The sequence below is a fragment of the Amblyraja radiata genome, chromosome 2, assembly GCF_010909765.2.
Source record: "Amblyraja radiata isolate CabotCenter1 chromosome 2, sAmbRad1.1.pri, whole genome shotgun sequence".
In the NCBI taxonomy this organism is placed as follows: domain Eukaryota; kingdom Metazoa; phylum Chordata; class Chondrichthyes; order Rajiformes; family Rajidae; genus Amblyraja; species Amblyraja radiata.
This window is the reverse complement of record NC_045957.1, coordinates 108,943,413-108,964,753: the sequence shown is the minus strand read 5'-3', so window position 1 is coordinate 108,964,753 and position 21,341 is coordinate 108,943,413. Positions and strand designations below refer to the sequence as shown.

The window sequence follows — 21,341 nt, the reverse complement described above, 5'->3', positions numbered from 1 at the left end:
TCAGGGTGGGCAGTAGGACATCAAAAACCATAGCCGTGAGCATTGGCTCGCCCCAAGGCTGTGTCCTAAGCCCCCTGCTGTTTAGTCTGCTTACACACGACTGTACTGCTAGACTCAATAACAACTTCATCAACAAGTTCGCTGATGACACAACAGTGGTGGGTCTCATCAGTGACAATGATGAGACGGCGTACAGGATGGAGGTGGAGCTGCTCACAGGATGGTGCAAATCCCACAACCTCATTCTCAACGTGGGAAAAACTAAGGAGATGGTGGTTGACTTCAGGAGGGCGGGAAAACAACACCATACACCTCTGCACATCGATGGAGCTGATGTGGAAAGGGTCAGCAGCGTGAAGTTCCTAGGACTCCACCTGTCAGATGACCTGATGTCCACAACCAACACCACAGCACTGGTCAAGAGAGCCCAGCAGCGACTACACCCTCTCCGAAGACTACGTAAAGCAGGTCTCCCCACTACACATCTACGAACTTTTTATAGGGGGACAATCGAGAGCACATTAACCAACGGCATCACTTCCTGGTTCGGGAGCTGCAAGGCGTACGAACGGCACCAACTTGACAGGATTGTGAAGACCGCCAGCAGGATTATTGGTGCTCCACTCCCTTTCTTGCTGGACATATACAGGAAGAGATGTATCAACAGAGCCATCTCCATCATCAAAGACCCCTACCACCCATCGCATCACATATTCTCCATCCTGCCATCTGGGAAGAGGTACAGGAGCATTAGCTGCAAAACCAGCAGGATGCTCCTCAGCTTCTTCCCGCAGGCTATAAGACTGTTAAACGGACTTTGCACCCTGCCAAAGTATCGCGCACCAACCACCAACCTGGACAGAGCCACTGTCGTGCCGCTGCCGATCGGAACGCCTGTTGATGTTTAGTTGAGAGTAGTGTTAAACTTATTCATGATATATGTATTTTTATTTCTATTTATTTTTTACTGCACACTGAATGGACACTGGTTTGAGTAACGCTTTTTTTGTTTCCTCTGGGTATGTGAGTACTCAGGAAAATAACAATAAAGATATACAATACAATACAAACAATACAATCCAATCATAATGCAGCTGTACAAGTCATTGGTGAGACCATGCATGAAGTAATTTCTGCAGTTCTGGTTGTCATCTACAGGAGGGGCATAGATAAAGTGAACGCACATAGCCTTTTTCCCAGGCTGGAGGATTCTAATACTAAAGGGTATCGGCTTCAGGTAAGGGAGAAGAGGTATAAGAGGCAACCTTTTCATTCATAGAGTAACCAATTCTGGAATGAGCTGTGAGAGACATCTGCAAAAATGGATCCAATTATGACTTTCAAAGGGTATTTGGATATAAATCTGGGTTTAAGGGGATATGGGCCACATGCAGGCAAATGGAAATCACTGAGAATGCCAACTTGGTTGCCATGGACAAGTAGGGCCAAAGGGCCTGTTTCTGTGCTGTATATCTTGATGATTATATGACTCGAGTAGGGTTTTGTTTCATTGTGAAGCCTTTCTTTTATTAACTACCCTGGTCATCTGCCTCTCCAGGAACTTATTCAACCTAGCTTCAACCTGGTCAGAATTCAGTTCAATCCAAAGGTTCAAAGGTTATTTTATTGGTCACATACACCTAGGTGTAGTGAAATGCTTCTTGCCAATGCAGCACATAAAGACAGAATACAGACAAAACAGTAATAAATAAATTTAAACATAAAAACATCCCCCCACAATGGTTCCCATTATGAGGGAAGGCACAATGTCCTGTCCCCATCCCATGTCCCCCCCCATAGTCGGGCCTATTGAGGCCTCCACAGTTGCCTTTATGGAGGCCCGATGTTCCAGGCCGTTCTCGCCGAGTGATGATGCTCCGGCGTCGGGAGAATCCTCTCAGCGGCATGGGATCCCCGGAACGGCCGCTTCCCTTACCGGAGACCGCGGCTTCCGAAGCCAACAAGGCCGCGCCGGATGGAGCTCCACCACTGGCGATCTCGGCGAGAGATCCCAGGCTCCAGAAGTTGAAGTCAGCGCCGTCGCCCGCAGCTGGCCGCTCCACAGACCCGCAGCTCCGCGATGTTTCATCAGCGGTCTTCAGCTCACCGGAGCTCCAGTGCGACGACCCGGGCAAGGCATCGCCCGCTCCGCAATAGCGCTCCAACGCTATGCCGCCGCCGAAGCCGAGGTACTGGGCGGTCCCCTCAGGAAACGCCGCTCCAGGCCCGCTGGTAGGCCGCGAGGACGGGTCGAAAGTGCAGCCCGGAGAAAAGCTGCCTCTCCGACCAGGTAGGGACCCTGAAAAGCAGTTTCCCCCTTTCTCCCCCCACCCCCACATAAAAAAGACTAGAGCTCCAAAAAACAAAACACTAAAACTCACAAAAAATTATAAAAAGAGTGAAAAACGAAGAGTTGCAGGCTGGGCAGCCATACCACACAGGATGGCGCCCCCTCTGCCGTTCCAATTTATTTAAAGAGTAACTTATTCTTTTGCGTGGGGAAATTGAAGGTTCAAAGATTTCAATTGTTTGTATGTTAGAGCCCATAGATATATTTAAGATTTGAACACACCATATTTTGCAGCTTAAGATAGACACAAATATCTGGAGTAACTCAGCGGGACAGACAGCATCTCTGGAGAGAAGGAATGGGTGAGACCCTTTTGGGACAAGACCCTTCTTCAGACTGATGTCGGGGGAGAGGGAGATACATTGATAAGGAAGTGGAAGTGTATAAGGAACTTCTTTATCTAAAGACTTAGGTGCAGCAGCATGGCACCATGGAGGACAGAGCCCTTGACTCTGTTTCACCTGTTTTCTGTACCTCTGCTCTCAGCCCCTCTCTTCCCGAACAGAGCAAGGACAGAGCTTCAGATTCAGATTCAGATTCAACTTTAATTGTCATTGTCCGTGTACAGTACAGAGACAACGAAATGCATTTAGCATCTCCCTGGAAGAGCGACATAGCATATGATTTGAATAAATATTTACATTAGCATATATACAGACATAGTGTTTTTCCTGTGGGAGGAGTGTCCGGGGGGGGGGGGTGATTGGCAGTCACCGAGGTACGTTGTTGAGTAGAGTGACAGCCGCCAGGAAGAAGCTGTTCCTGGACCTGCTGGTCCGGCAACGGAGAGACCTGTAGCGCCTTCCGGAAGGTAGGAGGGTAAACAGTCCATGGTTGGGGTGAGAGCAGTCCTTGGCGATGCTGAGCGCCCTCCGCAGACAACGCTTGCTTTGGACAGACTCAATGGAGGGGAGCGAGGAACCGGTGATGCGTTGGGCAATTTTCACCACTCTCTGCAATGCCTTCCGGTCGGAGACAGAGCAGTTGCCATACCATACTGTGATACAGTTGGTAAGGATGCTCTCGATGGTGCAGCGGTAGAAGTTCACAAGGATCTGAGGAGACAGATGGACCTTCTTCAGTCTCCTCAGGAAGAAGAGACGCTGGTGAGCCTTCTTGATCAGAGTTGAGGTATTGTGGGTCCAAGAGAGGTCATCGGAGATGTTAACACCCAGGAACCTGAAGCTAGAAACACGTTCCACCTCCGTCCCGTTAATGTGGATGGGGGTGTGCGTGCCGCCCCTGGACTTCCTGAAGTCTACAATGAGCTCCTTGGTCTTCTTGGAGCTTGTTCTCACCTTTCAACTAGAGAACATGCTATCTAATTTGTGTAGGTTTAGATTTATTATTGTCACGTACCAAGATATAATGAAAAGCTTTGTTTTACATGATATCCAATCAAATCAGATAATATTATATATAAATACAATCAAGTCAAACTTGAGTACAACAGACAGAGCAAAGGGCAAGATACAGAGTGCAGAATCTAATTCTCAGCATTGTAGTGCATCAGTTCCATAGACAGAATTCAATGCTCGCAATGGGGCAGAGGTGAATCGGACAGTCCCATCAGCAATAGGAAAGGAATAATTAACAATCTTGCTGTGGGTGAAGCTTTTTGGAAGAACTATTTCATGCACCTCTATTCTGACCTCCTGTCTTCCCAGGCAGAGCACAAACCTCTCTTGGTCCTCGCCTTCTATTCCTCTAGTCTCTGCGTTCAATGCATCAACTTAAGTTTGCATCATCAATGCATCATCATAATGCATCATCAATGTCCGCCAGCTCCAACAATGTCCCACACCAAACATCCCCTTCTATTTCAACATTTCAAAAGGATCCATCCTTCATGATTCCCCGGTGAACTCTTCTCCCACCCACTACTTCCTGTCCTATGGCATTCCCATGCAACTTCAAGGGGTAATACCTGTCCTTTCCCCTCTTTCCCACCCACCATTTAATGATCCAAACAGTCAATTAAACCTATAGTACATTCTTCTGCAGATAAAGAGACCAAACTGTACACAATACTCCAGATGGGAAATACCATTCCTTCTCTCCTGAGATGCTGCCTGTCCCACTGAGTTACTCCAGTGTCGTCAAACGCTCATCATATGTTAACCTACTCATTTCTGGGATCATCCTTGTGAACCTCCTCTGTATCCTCTCCAGAACCAGCACATCCTTCCTCAGATATGGTGCCCATAATTGTTCACAATATTTCAAATGTGGTCTGACCAGCACCTTATAGAGCCCCAGCATTGCATCCCTGGTTTTGTATACAAGCCCTCTTGAACTAAATGCTAGCATTTACTTTGCTTTCTTTACTACCGATTCGACTTGCAGATTAACATTTTGGTAGTCCTGTACCAGCACTCCCTTGTCCCTTTGTACCTCCAATTTCTGGATTCTCACCCCATTTAGAAAATAATCTACACCTATATTCCTACTACCAAATTAAGGCAGGTATGAATAGTTGATTTAATTCAGGTATACACTTTTGAATATTATTCCACCATCTACCCATTTAGTAGTTTAGGACCCTACTTTCTGATGCTACTGTTAAACATTTCATCTTAATGAATAATTCTATCATGTTATGATTGTTCCTCCAACAAATATCACCATTAGCTAGATTGTTAATAAATGCTATCTTATAGCACATTGCAGAGATTAGATAACAGCTTCTCTAGTTGGTTCCCACATTCTAGTTGTTTACACATTCCAGGAATTCCTCCTCCACAGGATAATTGCCAGTTTAGTTTATGTGCATGAATTAAAGTCATCCATAATTACAGTTGTATCCTTCTTGCATAAATCTCTAGTATCCTGTTTAATTCCATCCCCAACAATCCTACTACTATTGGGGGACTATAAACAATCCTCTACCTTCGATTTTCCAGCATCTACAGTTCCTTCTTGAACAAACAACTCCACCAATGTTTTCTACCCCAAGGTAGACAAAAATGCTGGAGAAACTCAGCGGGTGAGGCAGCATCTATGGAGCAAAGGAAATAGGCAACGTTTCGGGCCAAAACCCTTCTTCAGTATACCCGAATGTTGGTTCGAGGCTTGATCCATACAGAGTCTCTGACATGATTTTCGTAGCTAATATCCAATCTCAACATTGCGTTCATTTCCTTTTTTACTACCAGCACCGCCACACTTCCTTTCTCTTTTCACTATTTGCACCATGGCCCTATTTGTCTCTTGTGTTTGCTCTCCTTGCTTTCCACTTTCTTTTTTTGTCTCTTATTACTCTACTTGTTTCTCCCTCTGTCTCCCTGCCCAAATTCCTCCCACATTCCATTGTAGTTTAAGCCCTCCTTTCAGAATGTGCTCACTAGTTATTTGTGTGCACACCCGTCTCAGCAATTGCTATTATTTACAATTAATTTTACAAGCAAAGACACAGTCATTTCAGTGGATGTTCACACCCTTTTAGCAAGTTATATTGGTGTTACGAAGGGCTATAATTAAAGTATTGGGTGTAGACTATCTTGTCATGCATTTGCAATTATTTACCTGTGCTTTGACATTTAACTGACCAGCAATGTCAATAATTTCTTCCACTGTGTTCAGCCTCAGTCTGGGTGGGGAAACCAGTTAGACTGACCGGGCAACATGAACCAGAGTCCCAGAGCAATGTTCCCTCTAATTGTTAGTGGTTCGTGTGCGCAGTAATTTTGTATTGTGCAATTTTTTATGCTGTTGCAAATGTGTGTGCACACTGAATTCTTGTGCAAATATATGACCTCATGAGCTTTTGGTGTAGCAGTTTTTACTATTTTATTAAGCCATTCAACTTTAAACGAGCTTGCAGTTCTTTTGCGCTTCACACCCTTTGCACCCTTTGAATTTGACATGGTGAATCAAAATTTATTTCAATAGAAACTCAATAAGCCAGCTACAGAATTTGAAATGGATCTTTGTAAACTGTACAATAAAGTCAATATGATTATGAGATACCTATTTCAAGATTCAAGGGAGTTTATTGTCATGCGTCTCAGGTAGGACAAGGAAATTCTTGCTTTGCTTCAGCACAACAGAATATAGTAGGCATGAATACAGAACAGATCAGTATATCCATATACCATTATATAAATATACACACATGAATAAATAAAACAGATAAAGTGCAAATAAACAGATAATGGGCTATTAATGTTCAGAGTTTTGTTTGAGTTGAGTTTAATAGCCTGATGGCTGTGGGGAAGTAGCTATTCCTGAACCTGGACGTTGCAGTCTTCAGGCTCCTGTACTTTCTACCTGAAGGTGTGGCCAGGATGGTGTGGGTCCTTGATGATGCTGCCAGCCTTCTTGAGGCAGCGACTGCGATAGATCCCCTCGATGGTAGGGAGGTCAGAGCCGATGATGGACTGGGCAGTTCTGGGGGAGGTGGGACCAGTACAAACAGGACGGTCTGTATCTGGGCTGGAATGGAACCAATGTCCTTGGGGGAGTGTTTGCTAGTGCTGTTGGGGAGGATTTAAACTAATGTGTCAGGGGGATGGGTACAAGAGCAGAGAGGCAGGGGGTTGTAAAATAAGGGTAGAAGCAATAGGTAGCAAGGTGAAAAGTAAAAGTGGCAGGCAGACAAAACCAGGGCAAAAATCAAAAAGGGCCACTTTTCAACATAATTGTATAAGGGGTAAGAGCGTTGTAAAAACAAGCCTGAAGGCTTTGTGTCTCAATGCAAGGAGTATTCATAATAAGGTGGATGAGTTGAACGTGCAGATAATCATTAATGATTATGATATAGTTGGGATCACGGAGACATGGCTCCAGGGTGACCAAGGCTGGGAGCTGAACATCCAGGGATATTCAATATTCAGGAGGGATAGAGAGAAAGGAAAAGGAGGTGGGGTAGCGTTGCTGGTTAGAGAAGAGATTAAGCAATGGAAAGGAAGGACATTAGTTTGGAGGATGTGGAATCGGTATGGGTAGAGCTGCGAAACACTAAGGGGCAGAAAACGCTGGTGGGTATTGTGTACAGGCCACCTAACAGTAGTAGTGAAGTTGGAGATGGTATCAAACAGGAAATTAGAAATGCGTGCGACAAAGGCAAAACAGTTATAATGGGTGACTTCAATCTACATATAGATTGGGTGAATCAAATTGGCAGGGGTGCTGAGGAAGAGGATTTCTTGGAATGTATGCGGGATAGTTATCTAAATCAACATGTAGAGGAACCAACGAGAGAGCAGGCTATTTTAGACTGGGTATTGAGTAATGAGGAAGGGTTAGTTAGCAGTCTTGTTGTACGTGCCCCCTTGGGCAAGAGTGACCATAATATGGTTGAGTTCTTCATTAGGATGGAGAGTGACATTGTTAATTCAGAAACAATGGTTCTGAACTTAAAGAAAGGTAACTTTGGGGTATGAGACGTGAATTGGCCAAGATTGACTGGCAATTAATTCTAAAAGGGTTGACGGTGGATATGCAATGGAAGACATTTAAAGACTGCATGGATGAACTACAAAAATTGTTCATCCCAGTTTGGCAAAAGAATAAATCAGGGAAGGTAGTGCATCCGTGGATAACAAGGGAAATCAGGGATAGTATCAAAGCGAAGGATGATGCGTACAAATTAGCCAGAAAAAGCAGCATACCAGAGGACTGGGAGAAATTCAGAGACCAGCAGAGGAGGACAAAGGGCTTAATTAGGAAAGGAAAAATAGATTATAAAAGAAAACTGGCAGGGAACATAAAAGCTGACTGCAAAAGTTTTTATAGATATGTGAAAAGAAAGAGATTAGTTAAAACAAATGTAGGTCCCTTGCAGTCAGAAACAGGCGAGTTGATCATGGGGAACAAGGATATGGCGGACCAATTGAATAACTACTTTGGTTCCGTCTTCACTAAGGAAAACATAAATAATCTGCCGGAAATAGCAGGGGACCGCGGGTCAAAGGAGTTGGAGGAATTGAGTGAAATCCAGGTTAGTCTGGAAGTGGTGTTGGGTAAATTGAATGGATTAAAGGCCGATAAATCCCCAGGGCCAGATAGGCTGCATCCCAGAGTACTTAAGGAAGTAGCTCCAGAAATAGTGGATTCATTAGTAATAATCTTTCAAAACTCTTTAGATTCTGGAGTAGTTCCTGAGAATTGGCGGGTAGCAAACGTAACCCCACTTTTTAAGAAGGGAGGGAGAGAGAAAACGGGGAATTACAGACCAGTTAGTCTAACATCGGTAGTGGGGAAACTGCTAGAGTCAGTTATTAAAGATGGGATAGCAGCACATTTGGAAAGTGGTGAAATCATTGGACAAAGTCAGCATGGATTTACGAAAGGTAAATCATGTCTGACGAATCTTATAGAATTTTTCGAGGATGTAACTAGTAGCGTGGATAGGGGAGAACCAGTGGATGTGGTGTATCTAGACTTCCAGAAGGCTTTCGACAAGTTCCCACATAAGAGATTAGTATACAAACTTAAAGCACACGGCATTGGGGGTTCAGTATTGATGTGGATAGAGAACTGGCTGGCAAACAGGAAGCAAAAAGTAGGAGTAAACGGGTCCTTTTCACAATGGCGGGCAGTGACTAGTGGGGTACCGCAAGGCTCAGTGCTGGACCCCAGCTATTTACAATATATATTAATGATCTGGATGAGGGAATTGAAGGCAATATCTCCAAGTTTGCGGATGACACTAAGCTGGGGGGCAGTGTTAGCTGTGAGGAGGATGCTAGGAGACTGCAAGGTGACTTGGATAGGCTGGATGAGTGGGCAAATGTTTGGCAGATGCAGTATAATGTGGATAAATGTGAGGTTATCCATTTTGGTGGCAAAAACAGGAAAGCAGACTATTATCTAAATGGTGACCGATTAGGAAAAGGGGTGATGCAGCGAGACCTGGGTGTCATGGTACACCAGTCATTGAAAGTAGCCATGCAGGTGCAGCAGGCAGTGAAGAAAGCGAATGGTATGTTAGCTTTCATAGCAAAAGGATTTGAGTATAGGAGCAGGGAGGTTCTACTGCAGTTGTACAGGGTCTTGGTGAGACCACACCTGGAGTATTGCATACAGTTTTGGTCTCCAAATCTGAGGAAGGACATTATTGCCATAGAGGGAGTGCAGAGAAGGTTCACCAGACTGATTCCTGGGATGTCAGGACTGTCTTATGAAGAAAGACTGGATAGACTTGGTTTATACTCTCTAGAATTTAGGAGATTGAGAGGGGATCTTATAGAAACTTACAAAATTCTTAAGGGGTTGGACAGGCTAGATGCAGGAAGATTGTTCCCAATGTTGGGGAAGTCCAGGACAAGGGGTCACAGCTTAAGGATAAGGGGGAAATCCTTTAAAACCGAGATGAGAAAAACTTTTTTCACACAGAGATTGGTGAATCTCTGGAACTCTCTGCCACAGAGGTTAGTTGAGGCCAGTTCATTGGCTATATTTAAGAGGGAGTTAGATGTGGCCCTTGTGGCTAAGGGGATCAGAGGGTATGGAGAGAAGGCAGGTACGGGATACTGAGTTGGATGATCAGCCATGATCATATTGAATGGCGGTGCAGGCTCGAAGGGCCGAATGGCCTATTCCTGCACCTAATTTCTATGTTTCTACGTTTCTATGTTTACTACTTTTTGTAGCCTTTCCCCTCCTGGGCGCTCAAGTTGCCGAACCAAGCCACGGTGCAACCGGTCAGAATGCTCTCTACTGTGCACCTGTAGAAGTTACAGAGAATCCTCCTTGACATACCGGCTCTGCGTAATCTTCTCAGGAAGTAGAGGCGCTGATGTGCTTTCTTTATAATTGCATCAGTGTTCTCCGACCAGGAGAGATCTTCAGAAATGTGCACGCCCAGGATTTTGATTCTCTTGACCCTTTCCACCATTGACCCGTTGATATAAACGAGTCCCCATCCTACCTCTTCCAAAGTCCTCAATCAGTTCCTTGGTTAAATAAGTATAAATTATATATTGTCTAATACTGTATAATTATTGATTACTCCATTTTAGGTAACATTGTAGTGTCTATGACATACACTCTTGAATGCTTTCATTTTTCAAATGAAATAGTTCTTTATTTTAACACTGTAACTAGTCCTCCCCTCCCCCTCTCTCATCCCATCCCCCTCTCTCCTCCCCTCTCTCCTCCCGTTCTCACCTCCCCCTCTCACCTCCCCCTCTCACCTCCCCCTCTCACCTCCCCTCTCACCTCCCCCTCTCACCTCCCCATCTCACCTCCCCCTCTCACCTCCCCCTCTCACCTCCCCCTCTCACCTCCCCATCTCACCTCCCCCTCTCACCTCCCCCTCTCACCTCCCCCTCTCACCTCCCCCTCTCACCTCCCCCTCTCACCTCCCCTCTCACCTCCCCTCTCACCTCCCCTCTCACCTCCCCTCTCACCTCCCCCTCTCACCACCCCTCACCCCTCTCTCTTCCCCTCTCTCTTCCCCTCTCTCTCCTCCTCTTTCTCCTCCTCTTTCTCCTCCTCTCTCTCCACCTCTCTCTCCTCCCCCTCCATCTTCCCCCTCTCCTCCCCCTCTCCTCCCCCCTCTCCTCCCCCTTCCCCTCTCTCCTCCTCACTCCCTCTCTCCTCTTCTGCCCCCCCCTCCCTTCCCTTCTTTCCTTCCCTTTCCCAATTCCCTTTCCACCCCTCTCTCCCTTTCACCCATCCTCTCCCACCCCATCTCCCTCTCCCTCCTCTCTAATGTCCAGTCCCGTCCATTTACCACTGGGTTCCTGCCAGCAGCGCCGCTATCTTTGCGGAGGGTGGCCCCTGGCCATCCCGCAGGTGAAGTGCAGGGACAGATGCAGCGCCCGTGGACCAGTGTGGCGCCCACCGACCGGATTTCCCCGATACCCGAGGGGGCTGCAGCTGTCCCCGGTGCCGGATCGGGTCTTGTATTTTGAAAATCGGGGGGGAAAAAATGTCTCCGCTATAACATTTCTCTGCTGTCATTTATAGCGAAGACATTTTATAGCGGAGAGTTTTTTCCTGAATTTCAAAAGCCGCAGAAATCCTTTTCTGCGCACATAAATTTTCTTTGTGCACTGGTTTCAAAACTTGTGTGCACTCGCACACGCGCACAGCTTAGAGGTAACATTGACCCAGACCCTACTGTATTACGGTCAAAGAGGTTCTGAAGGTACTATCGTATGTGAAGGTGGACAAATCTCCAGGGCCTGATCAGATATATCAGTGGACATTGTGGGAAACCAGAGAAGAAATTGAGGGAGCGCTTGTTGAAATTTGCGAGTCGTCTTTAAATACAGGAGAGGTGCCCGAAGACTGGAAGGGTGGCAAATGTTGTGCCTTTATTCAAGAAGGGCTGCAGGGGAAATGTTGGGAATTACAGGCCAGTGAGCTTAACATCTGTAGTTAGAAAGTTACTAGAGGGTATTCTGAAGGATAGGATGTACAGGCATTTAGACGGAGAAAGGCTGATTAGGGATAGTCAGCATGGTTTTGTACGTGGGAGGTTGTGTCTCACAAATCCGATTGAGTTTTTTGAAGACGTGACCACAAAGGTCGATGATGTAAACATGGACTTCAGTAAAGCATTCGACAAGGTTCCTCATTGTAGGCTGCTCTGGAAGATTAAATTGCATGGGATCCAAGGAGAGATAGCTGAATAGATAGAAAATTGGCTTAGTGGATGGAAGCAGAGGTTGATGGTGGAAGGTTGCTTCTCGGAATGAAGGCCTGTGACTAGTGCTGTGCCTTAGGGTTCGGTGTTGGGCCCATTACTGTTTGTCATCTACATCAATGATTTGGATGCGAACATACACGTCAAGATTAGCAGTTTGCAGATGATACACAAATGGGTGGTTTTGCAGATAGTGAAAGTGGTTGTGAAAAATTGCAGCAGGATCATGATCAATTGGACAAGTTGGATGAGGAATGGTTGTTGGAATTTAATGCAGAAATAGGTTGAGGTGAGGTGTTGTATTTTGAGGTCTAACATGGGCAGAACCTACGCAGTGAATGTTAGGCTTCATCACACTGGCCTTCCTCAGCCAGAGTATCGCATAGAAGTTGGGAAGTCATGTTGCAGTTGTATAAGATGTTAGTGAGGCAACATTTAGAGTATTGTTTAAGAAAGAACTGCAGATGCTGGAAAAATCGAAGGTACACAAAAATGCTGGAGAAACTCAGTGGATGGAGGGTGATCTTATAGAGTTGTTTAACATCATGAGAAGAATAGATCAGGTAGATGCACAGTCTCTTGCCCAGAGTATATTCATCGAGAACTGGAGGACATAGGTTTAAGGTGAAGGGGAAAAGGTCTAATAGTAATCTGAGGGGTAACTTTTTCACACAAAGGGTGGTGGATGTATGGAATAAACTGCCAGAGGAGGTAGTTGAGGCTGCGACTATCCCAACATTTAAGAAGCAACTACACTAAGTGGGACCCGTTGGGTCCCAGCTTCACACAGGAGGGCTGGTCCCCCAATGCAATATTCCACCTCTCCACCAATTCCAATATTGCTAGCATGTGGCGAGGGGCTTTTTGGAGCGCTAGCATGGTGTTGTGGGCCGAAGGGACTGGTTTCCAGAGGGTTAGTATGGGCATTGTGGGCCGAATGGATTCTTGGGCTGGCAGCTCAGTCAATGAGACCACACACACACACACACACTCACACACACACACACACACACACACACACACACACACACACACACACACACACACACACACGACAAACGCACACTCACTCACTCACACACACACTCACACACACAAACACACTCACACGCACACACACACACACTCACACACGCACTCACTCACACACATACACTCACAAACACATACACACACACACGCATACACAGACACTCACACACAGACACACACACACTCACACACACACACACACACACACACACACACACACTCACACTCACTGACTCACACACCATATATATGGCAGTAAACATTCTTGAATACTCACATGGCTGTGGGGCTTCCGCAGTCAGCGGCACTTCTGCAATCGGCGTGACCTGTCCACTAAGCAGAAGTCACAGAATGCGCGGGACTTTTGAACCAAACACAGTCGGACCTAATAAAGCATTTGTTTCTTCCAAACACAGTCGGACCTAATAAAGCATTGCTGTTTCAAGCAAAGGCAGGGCAGCAGGCCAAACAACTCATGGCATTGTCATTAAGGGCTAACAAATCATTTATTGCAAGTACTTTGCAGACTCACAGTTCAGTTGCTTCCCAGCTTAGAATGAGAGTCGTGGCTTTCCCTCGTGATCTTGCAGAGTGACTGAGTCATTGCCAGGCATCCGGGGTTTTATAGTCCTGCCCCCCATCCCCCAGAAGGGGTGTGACCTTCATTGCGGTGATTGACAGGCAAGAGGATCTCAAGGTTTTTTAAACACTCATAAATTTTTCATTTTTCATCGATGGGAAAAATCCTCGGGGCCTGCTCAGCGGAGGAGGACTGTGAGTAAGATGGCCAAAAATCATAGCGATATATGTTGTCCTTTTTTCTAAAATCTATATACAGTGCAGACAGGAAGTGGTCAAGATAAGACTTTTGATTATATAGATTAGACAGCTACATGGATAGGACAGGTTTGGAGCAATATGAACCAAATGCTGGCAGGTGGGACTAGTATAGCTGGGACATGTTGGCCGGTGTGGGCGTTGGGCCAAAGGGCCTGTTTCCACACTGTATCACTCTATGACTATGCCTCTATCTCAGAGAAAACCCTCGCGGTGACGGAGAAAACGTACAAACTCCATACAGACAAGCGCCCATAGTCAGGATCGAACCCAGGTCTCTGGCGCTCTAAGGCAGCAACTCTGTTGCTGTGCCACCATGCCGCCCATGTCTTCACTTCCTTCCCTGTGATCCCTAACCAATCTACGGCTGGTCATGGCCATATCAACACCTCCATTAATGAAGTGCAATCAGAGGAGCAACGATTCAATAAAGATCTAAACATCTGAATGCTGGAAGTACAACTCATTGTTAGTTGTCATACACTCATTGGATTATTACAGGTGAGGTCAGAGCAGCATGTAGCTAGTTCTGTATCTGTCTGGCCACATCTCCCAATGTCTAAATAGCAGACATGGTAACCTAGTAGTGCAGGATGCTCCCCTGACTGGTTATCAACAGTCAAAGTCAAACACAAAGTGCCAACTTGCACCATTAAGGGCAGAAGGGCAGTGCATGAATAATGATGGCATTACGTAGTTGCAAGTTGCTGTTGAGTTGCTCCAGCACTTTGTGTCTTTTTTTAAGTAGTTGCATATGTTGCAAAAATCTTGTCAACGTGATCAATTTAATTTAACAGCGGTGCAGCGGTAGAGTTGCTGCTTTACAGCCCTCGAGTTTCATCCTGACTACAGGTGTTGTCTGTAAGGAGTTTGCATGTTCTCCCTGTGACCGCATGGGTTTTCTCCGGGTGCTCCGGTTTCCTCCCACATCCCAATATGCAGGATAGAACTAGTGTATGGGTGATAGTTGGTCGGCGTGAGTCGAAGTGCCTTTTATCACAGTAGATCTCCAAACTGAACTAAACTAATTTCAGCTGGATGTGTTTACTAAGATGATCTTACGACAGTACACTATGATCCAATTTAATAGTAAATATCTGACTAAACGGTAACACATTCAGCAGGTGAAGCATATGCTGATCAACGGTCTTCAAAGGCAAATCATAATATATATCTTGATAAGTTTTACATTGTGTTCTAAAAAAATATTTTTCCACAAAATATTATTATCTGAATGGTGGCCGATTGGGAAAAGGGGAGATGCAACGAGACCTGGGTGCCATGGTACACCAGTCATTGAAAGTAGGCATGCAGGTACAGCAGGCAGTGAAGAAAGCAAATGGTATGTTAGCATTCATAGCAAAAGGATTTGAATATAGGAGCAAGGAGGTTCTACTGCAGTTGTACAGGGTCTTGGTGAGACCACACCTGGAGTATTGCGTAGAGTTTTGGTCTCCTAATCTGAGGAAGGACATTATTGCCATAGAGGGAGTACAGAGAAGGTTCACCAGACTGATTCCTGGGATGTCACGATTTTCAAATGAAGAAAGACTGGATAGACTCGGCTTGTACTCGCTAGAATTTAGAAGATTGAGGGGGGATCTTATAGAAACTTTTAGGACTGAGCTGAGAAAAACATTTTTTACACAGAGAGTGGTGAATCTCTGGAATTCTCTGCCACAGAATGGAGTTGAGGCCAGTTCATTGGCTATATTTAAGAGGGAGTTAGATGTGGCCCTTGTGGCTAAAGGGATCAGGGGGTATGGAGAGAAAGCAGGTACAGGATACTGAGTTGGATGATCAGCCATGATCATGTTGAATGGCGGTGCAGGTTCGAAGGGCTGAATGGCCTACTCCTGCACCTATTTTCTATGTTTCTATGCCTTTTCATCATAAAATTCTGCTTGTTCCTCAGTCCCCCCTCCCAACAGTGCACTCAGCTGTTGCATGGCTTGAGGTTGTGTCAGGTGGGTATCAAGCATTGTAAAGGACCTATCCCACTTAGGCGATTTTTTAGGCGACTGCCAGCAACTAGGCTGTCGCCACATGGTCGCCAGGGTGTCGCCTGCATGGTCGTGAGTAGTCTCCTCAGTGTCGCCCAAAGAATCGTAGCGTTTTTCTGGTTGCCGCTGGAATTTTAAATGTTCAAAACTTTTCGGTGACAGTTGGCTTGACGCCAATGAGCGTAGCTTGACTCCTCCTGACGTAGGTGCTGCCGTAGGTTGTCGCCAGGATGAAGTAGGTTGTTGCCAGTGCTGACTTCGGTGAATTCCATTGGCGACTACCTACGTCAACCGGTGACAAGTACTGGCGACTGAATTGTCTTAAGTTGTCTTCAGTTGTCGCCGACAGGGTCGTAGTTTGTTGTGGACATTGTCGTGGACATTGTCGTAGGGGGGTCCACTCGCCGGTTTTTCGACGACCTGCTACGACTGGCAGTCGCCATCAGTCGCCTAAAAAATCGCCTAGTCAGACAGGCCCTTAACAGCCACATGTGAACTGGAGCATAGAGTGATAAGCCTGTTATTATCTTTGCATTCCTATTCTCATAACCTGGGTACTGTAATAACTGGGCAGCTAGCAACAAGGTGATTGGCTCAGACATGTTTACTCTTAAACACCATTCTATAGGCACGCATGAAGCAGGTGACATAACTTGACCCGAATCCTCCATTGCCTTAAACTGGGAATATACAGTTTATGAAATGCTCACCAGATCACTGACCTCATAAACCTCATGGACTTTCTTTGCCCCAACCATGACCCAAATGGAACCAGCTCTCTGCATCCACAACAATCTTAGCTATGTCATCGTCTTATAGTATCTGAACAGGAACTTGTTCCCTTACATGACATATTAGTAGCTTAAAAATTAAGTTTAAATCACTAGAATCAATTGGCAACATTTACCTACAGATTCTCATAACCACTTGTCAAAGTTATTTCCCTAAATTTCAGAATTTAATATAAATAATGTTTTTATTTTATTTTTCAGGTTTCAAAAACTTGATTTAAGGAGAAAACCATTTATGGACCATTTGTCAGCATATAAAGATGCATTTATTATGTTGCCTGCATTTGCTTATTCATTCTGTACTCAACTTTCATTCAAAGTTCTTTATACTCTGCAAGATTTTGGAACAAATCAGCATGCAGTGTTTTTAAATCCTTCATATGTAAGATCCATTGTTCAATTCTGGAAAGGTGAAGATGTAAAGGAGACTCATCTTTCTACTGGTTTCATAATATTAAGTGCAGCATTGGAAATGTGTGAAGAAGTTCGCTTATATGGATTCTGGCCCTTCTCCAATGATGTGCAAGGGAAAACGTTCTTCCACCATTACTACGACAATATGTTGCCGTCAAAAGCTCACTCAATGCCTGTTGAGTTTTTCAAACTTATGCAGCTTCACACAAAAGGAATTGTCAAACTGCAAGTTGGTAACTGTGAAGAAGTATGAGATCAGTAAACTTGGAAAATACAAATCTTATTATTTTGAGATTGCAAAGTAAAAAACTGCAAAAGGTGGAAATATGAAATAAAACCTAAAACTTAGCAACTCAGGCAATATCTATGGACTGAGAAACGAAAGGTCATCGAACCTGATTCTTTCCCCTTTGATTTTCCAAGTTATCACTTGCAGGTGATAGAAGGTATTATCTGCATAATCTGATTTCATTTTGGTTGTTTTTGGGTTGAGGGGTGAGATTCAGCTTTAAAACGTGGATTATGTGTATTTTTTTCATGTGCTTTTGCAGATCAGTGTTTGAGAATGAATGTTGAGAGACTGGATGCTAGTAATCGGAATTATGCATCAACAGACTTTTTGACAGCCTTGAAAGTAGGAACCATAAGGGTTCAAGACTAATTTTCTGTCTGGATTTTCAAAGAAATTATCCAGTTTTATATTTATATGGAACCAGTGAGAGACTTGCTTCTGGAGTAGAGATCCTATTACCTTTTCTCCAGGCATGCTATTTTCCAAATATCACATGCAATCTCCTCAGAAGCAAGTTATATGTAAGTGCTTTAAGGGGATGGGTGCTTATCAGTAGGATAATGATTAGGTGAGATTCTTCTGTCTTGTTAAATTGGGTGGGCTCACGGCGTAAATAGGGATGTTACATTAGGTTGTATGATTTTTAGTCCTGAATTTTAATGATTGTAAGAAGATGGATTAAATTCCCCAAGCACCATTAGAGCATGAACTATTTTGCCATGGTAGATAGTTGATGATAAAAGCATTGCTGTTTAGACAATTAATTGAGGGTAGATTATAGAAACAAGGAAACATTTAGTTCATTGTTGATCTAACTTAATTCATCCACTTTACTCTAAATCCTTGAATAGACATCAAACAAAATGGTATCAATCCCGTATTCCAGATTATTCATAAATGTAGGAGCAGAATTATGCCATTTGACCCATCAAGTCTACCTGCCCTTCCACCTATCTCCGTATAATCTGTAAATTTGGCCACAAAGCTGCCAATTCCCTCATCCTAATCATTGATATACAACGTGAAGAGTAGCGGTCCCAGCACCAACCTCTGTGGAACTCCGCTAGTTACTGGCAGCCAACCAGAAAAAGCCCCCTTTGCTACCTCTTTGCCTTCTGCCATCCTGCTAACTTGCTATCCATGCTAGTATCTACCCTCTGATATCATGGGCTCTTGTTTTCTTTTGTAGCCTCACATGCTTATTAATTGACATGGTGCTACAGAATTTTTTGGTAAGAAATAGTGATTATTATAAATTTATAGTTTTTATAAATGTACATTGATGTATGATATGAGCAACTCCTTGTGATATACAAATAATAAATCAAAGGTTATTTTGAAGACTGCATTTTCTATTGGCACCAAAATGAATTTATTGTTTAAGACTTTCATATATCAGAGCAGTCAGTGTGCTCAACTATAGAATTACAAAATGCTTATGGAAGCAATGCAACCCATATATGCTCGATGTAAGATCAATGCAGTTAGTCATGCTGACACATTAAACATGGGCATGGAAACTTCCTTCACATTACTATCTATTGTCATCTCTCACCATTCATTAGTGCTTCTCCATGTTGATAAGCACTTGGAAAAAGCACTGACTGTACTCTCGGTCGGGGGCTCAAATGTCCAGCAACAAGAATGGCCTGGATATATTTCTGCACACAAGAGATAAAACTACTAGAGGTCATCACCTTAGAATTAAAAGACGTTCTTTTAGGAAGTAGATGAGGGGGAATTTCTTCAGTCGGAGGGTGGTGAATCTGTGGAATTCTCTGCCACAGAAGGCCGTGGAGGCCGTCAGTGGATATAAATTTAAGGCAGAGATAGATAGATTCTTGATTATCATGGGGGTCCGAGGTTACGGGGAGAAGGCAAGAGAATGGGATTAGGAGGGAGAGATAGATCAGCCATGATTGGATGGAGGAGTAGCCAAATGGCCGAATTCTGCTCCTTATGATCTTATGACTTGACCTTGTCTCACCATCCTACCTGTGGTGGATGCATCTGCTCATGATATCACCGATAGAAGTGACGACAATGCAGTCCTTGTGTAGACTATCCACACAACATTGACACTCTCCATCATGCCGTGTGGCATTATATTACAGCTGAATGGGAAAAGTGTCATAGAATTGTACAGTGTGATAATAGGCCATTCAACCCAACTTGCCCATGCTAATCAGTGGGCACCCTTCCATATTAATTCCTTTGCCTAGCAATTGGTCCACACCTCTCTACACCTAAGCAGCTGAAGTGCTCGTCTAAATATTTCTTAACTGCTGTCATTCTCAGTGTATTTTGGGTACTCATTACTCGCAAGATAAACACAAGAATGAATGAATGAATGAATGAATAAGTTTATTGGCCCAGTATGTACACATACAAGGAATTTGCCTTCTGTGTTCTGTATTCGGAGTTCTGTGTCCACAGTGGGCGAGTCCCGGTTTGGGGTGGGCGAGCCAGGCCAGCTGGAGGACTTGGCTGTGGCTCACCAGGATACTCCCAGCGCAGGGCTTGGCAGGATACGGGGGTGGAGAGGGGAGGGAGGGGGAGGGGGAGGGGGGAGGGGGGAGGTGGAGAGGGAGAGGGGGGGAGAGAGAGGGGGGGGAGACAGAGCAGGGGGAGAAAGAGCAGGAAGTGGAGAGCGAGGAGGGGGAGAGAGAGGGCAGGGGAGAGAGGGGGAGGATGGAGAGAAAGGAGGGGAGAAGGGGGGGAGAGAAGGGGGAGGGAGTGGAGTGGCGAGAGAGGAGGTGCGGAGAAGGTTAGTGGGGAGAGAGGGTAACAGAGAGGGACATAGAGAGGTACACTGAGGCACAGAGAGGCACATGGAGGCACACAGAGGCAGAGGGAGGGACACAGAGGCAGAGAGGGGGACAGGCCTTGCGAGCGATGTGACTGGCAGCGCGTGCAGTTAGCAGCGGGATGGAGGGGCACGGCTTGACTTCACAAAAGCGTGCCGGTGACCTCCGGTTAGCTTGGGATTTGCAGAACTTGCTCGTACTTTCTGCGCCTTTTGAAGGACGGGGGGTGGTGAAGTAACTCGTGGAAAACAGCAGCTGCTTTAATCCCGAGCTGTTTTGTGGGGGGGGCACAAGCCAGGTGGGCCATGAGCAAAGGCATTGCGACGTCAGCTGCTGGCCAGTGGTTACATTTGGATTGGTGAACAATTTTAGTAAAAAAATCGGGAAATCACACACACACACAAACACACGCACGCACACACACACACACACACACACACACACACAATATTAATAGTTACTAGACAAAGTGGAGACCCGATGGGTCTGTGACCCCCAACTCGCGGTTGTGAGGGGAGAGGGTGGCCTGAGGCATCACACACACACTAACCAACCTCTCACACACAAACACACACACACACACACACACACACACACACACACACACACACACACACACACACACACACACACACACACACACTAACCACCCCCATTGATATTATATTAATATTATTAATTCACTCCATGCCCTGCCCTATCCACTCACACATAGCCCCCAATTCGCAGGCACGGAGGGGGAGAGGGAGGCACAGAGAGGGAGAGAGAGGCACAGAGAAGGAGACACAGAGGCACAGAGAGAGACATGGAGGTACAGAGAGAGACACGGAGGCACACAGAGACACGGGGACACCGAGGAACAGAGAGGGACACGGAGGCACACAGAGAGGGACACGGAGGCACAGAGAGGGAGACGGAGGCACAGAGAGGGAGACGGAGGCACACAGAGAGGGACACGGAGGCTCAGAGAGGGACCCGGAGGCACACAGAGAGGGACACGTAGGCACACAGAGAGGGACACGGAGGCACAGAGAGGGACACACAGAAAGGGACGGATGCACACAGAGAGGGACACAGAGGCACACAGGGAGGGACACGGAGGCACACAGAGAGGGACATGGAGGCACACACAGAGAGGGTCACGTAGACACACAGAGAGGGACACACAGAGAGGGACACAGAGGCAGGAGAGCTTCCTGTCTTTTGGAGCTGGAGTT

General features: G+C 45.5%; 1 protein-coding gene across 1 annotated transcript in view; it reads left to right on the top strand.

The window, feature by feature from the left end:
• Positions 1 to 18,660, top strand: part of LOC116966891 (alpha-2,8-sialyltransferase 8F-like) — a 71,830-nt gene extending 53,170 nt beyond the window's left edge. The window contains exon 7 of the mRNA XM_033013259.1: positions 16,813 to 18,660. Within this exon, the coding sequence (XP_032869150.1) occupies positions 16,813 to 17,278 (466 nt within the window). The 3' untranslated portion in view covers positions 17,279 to 18,660. The remainder of the gene's footprint in view (positions 1 to 16,812) is intronic.
• The last annotated feature ends 2,681 nt before the right edge of the window (positions 18,661 to 21,341 follow it).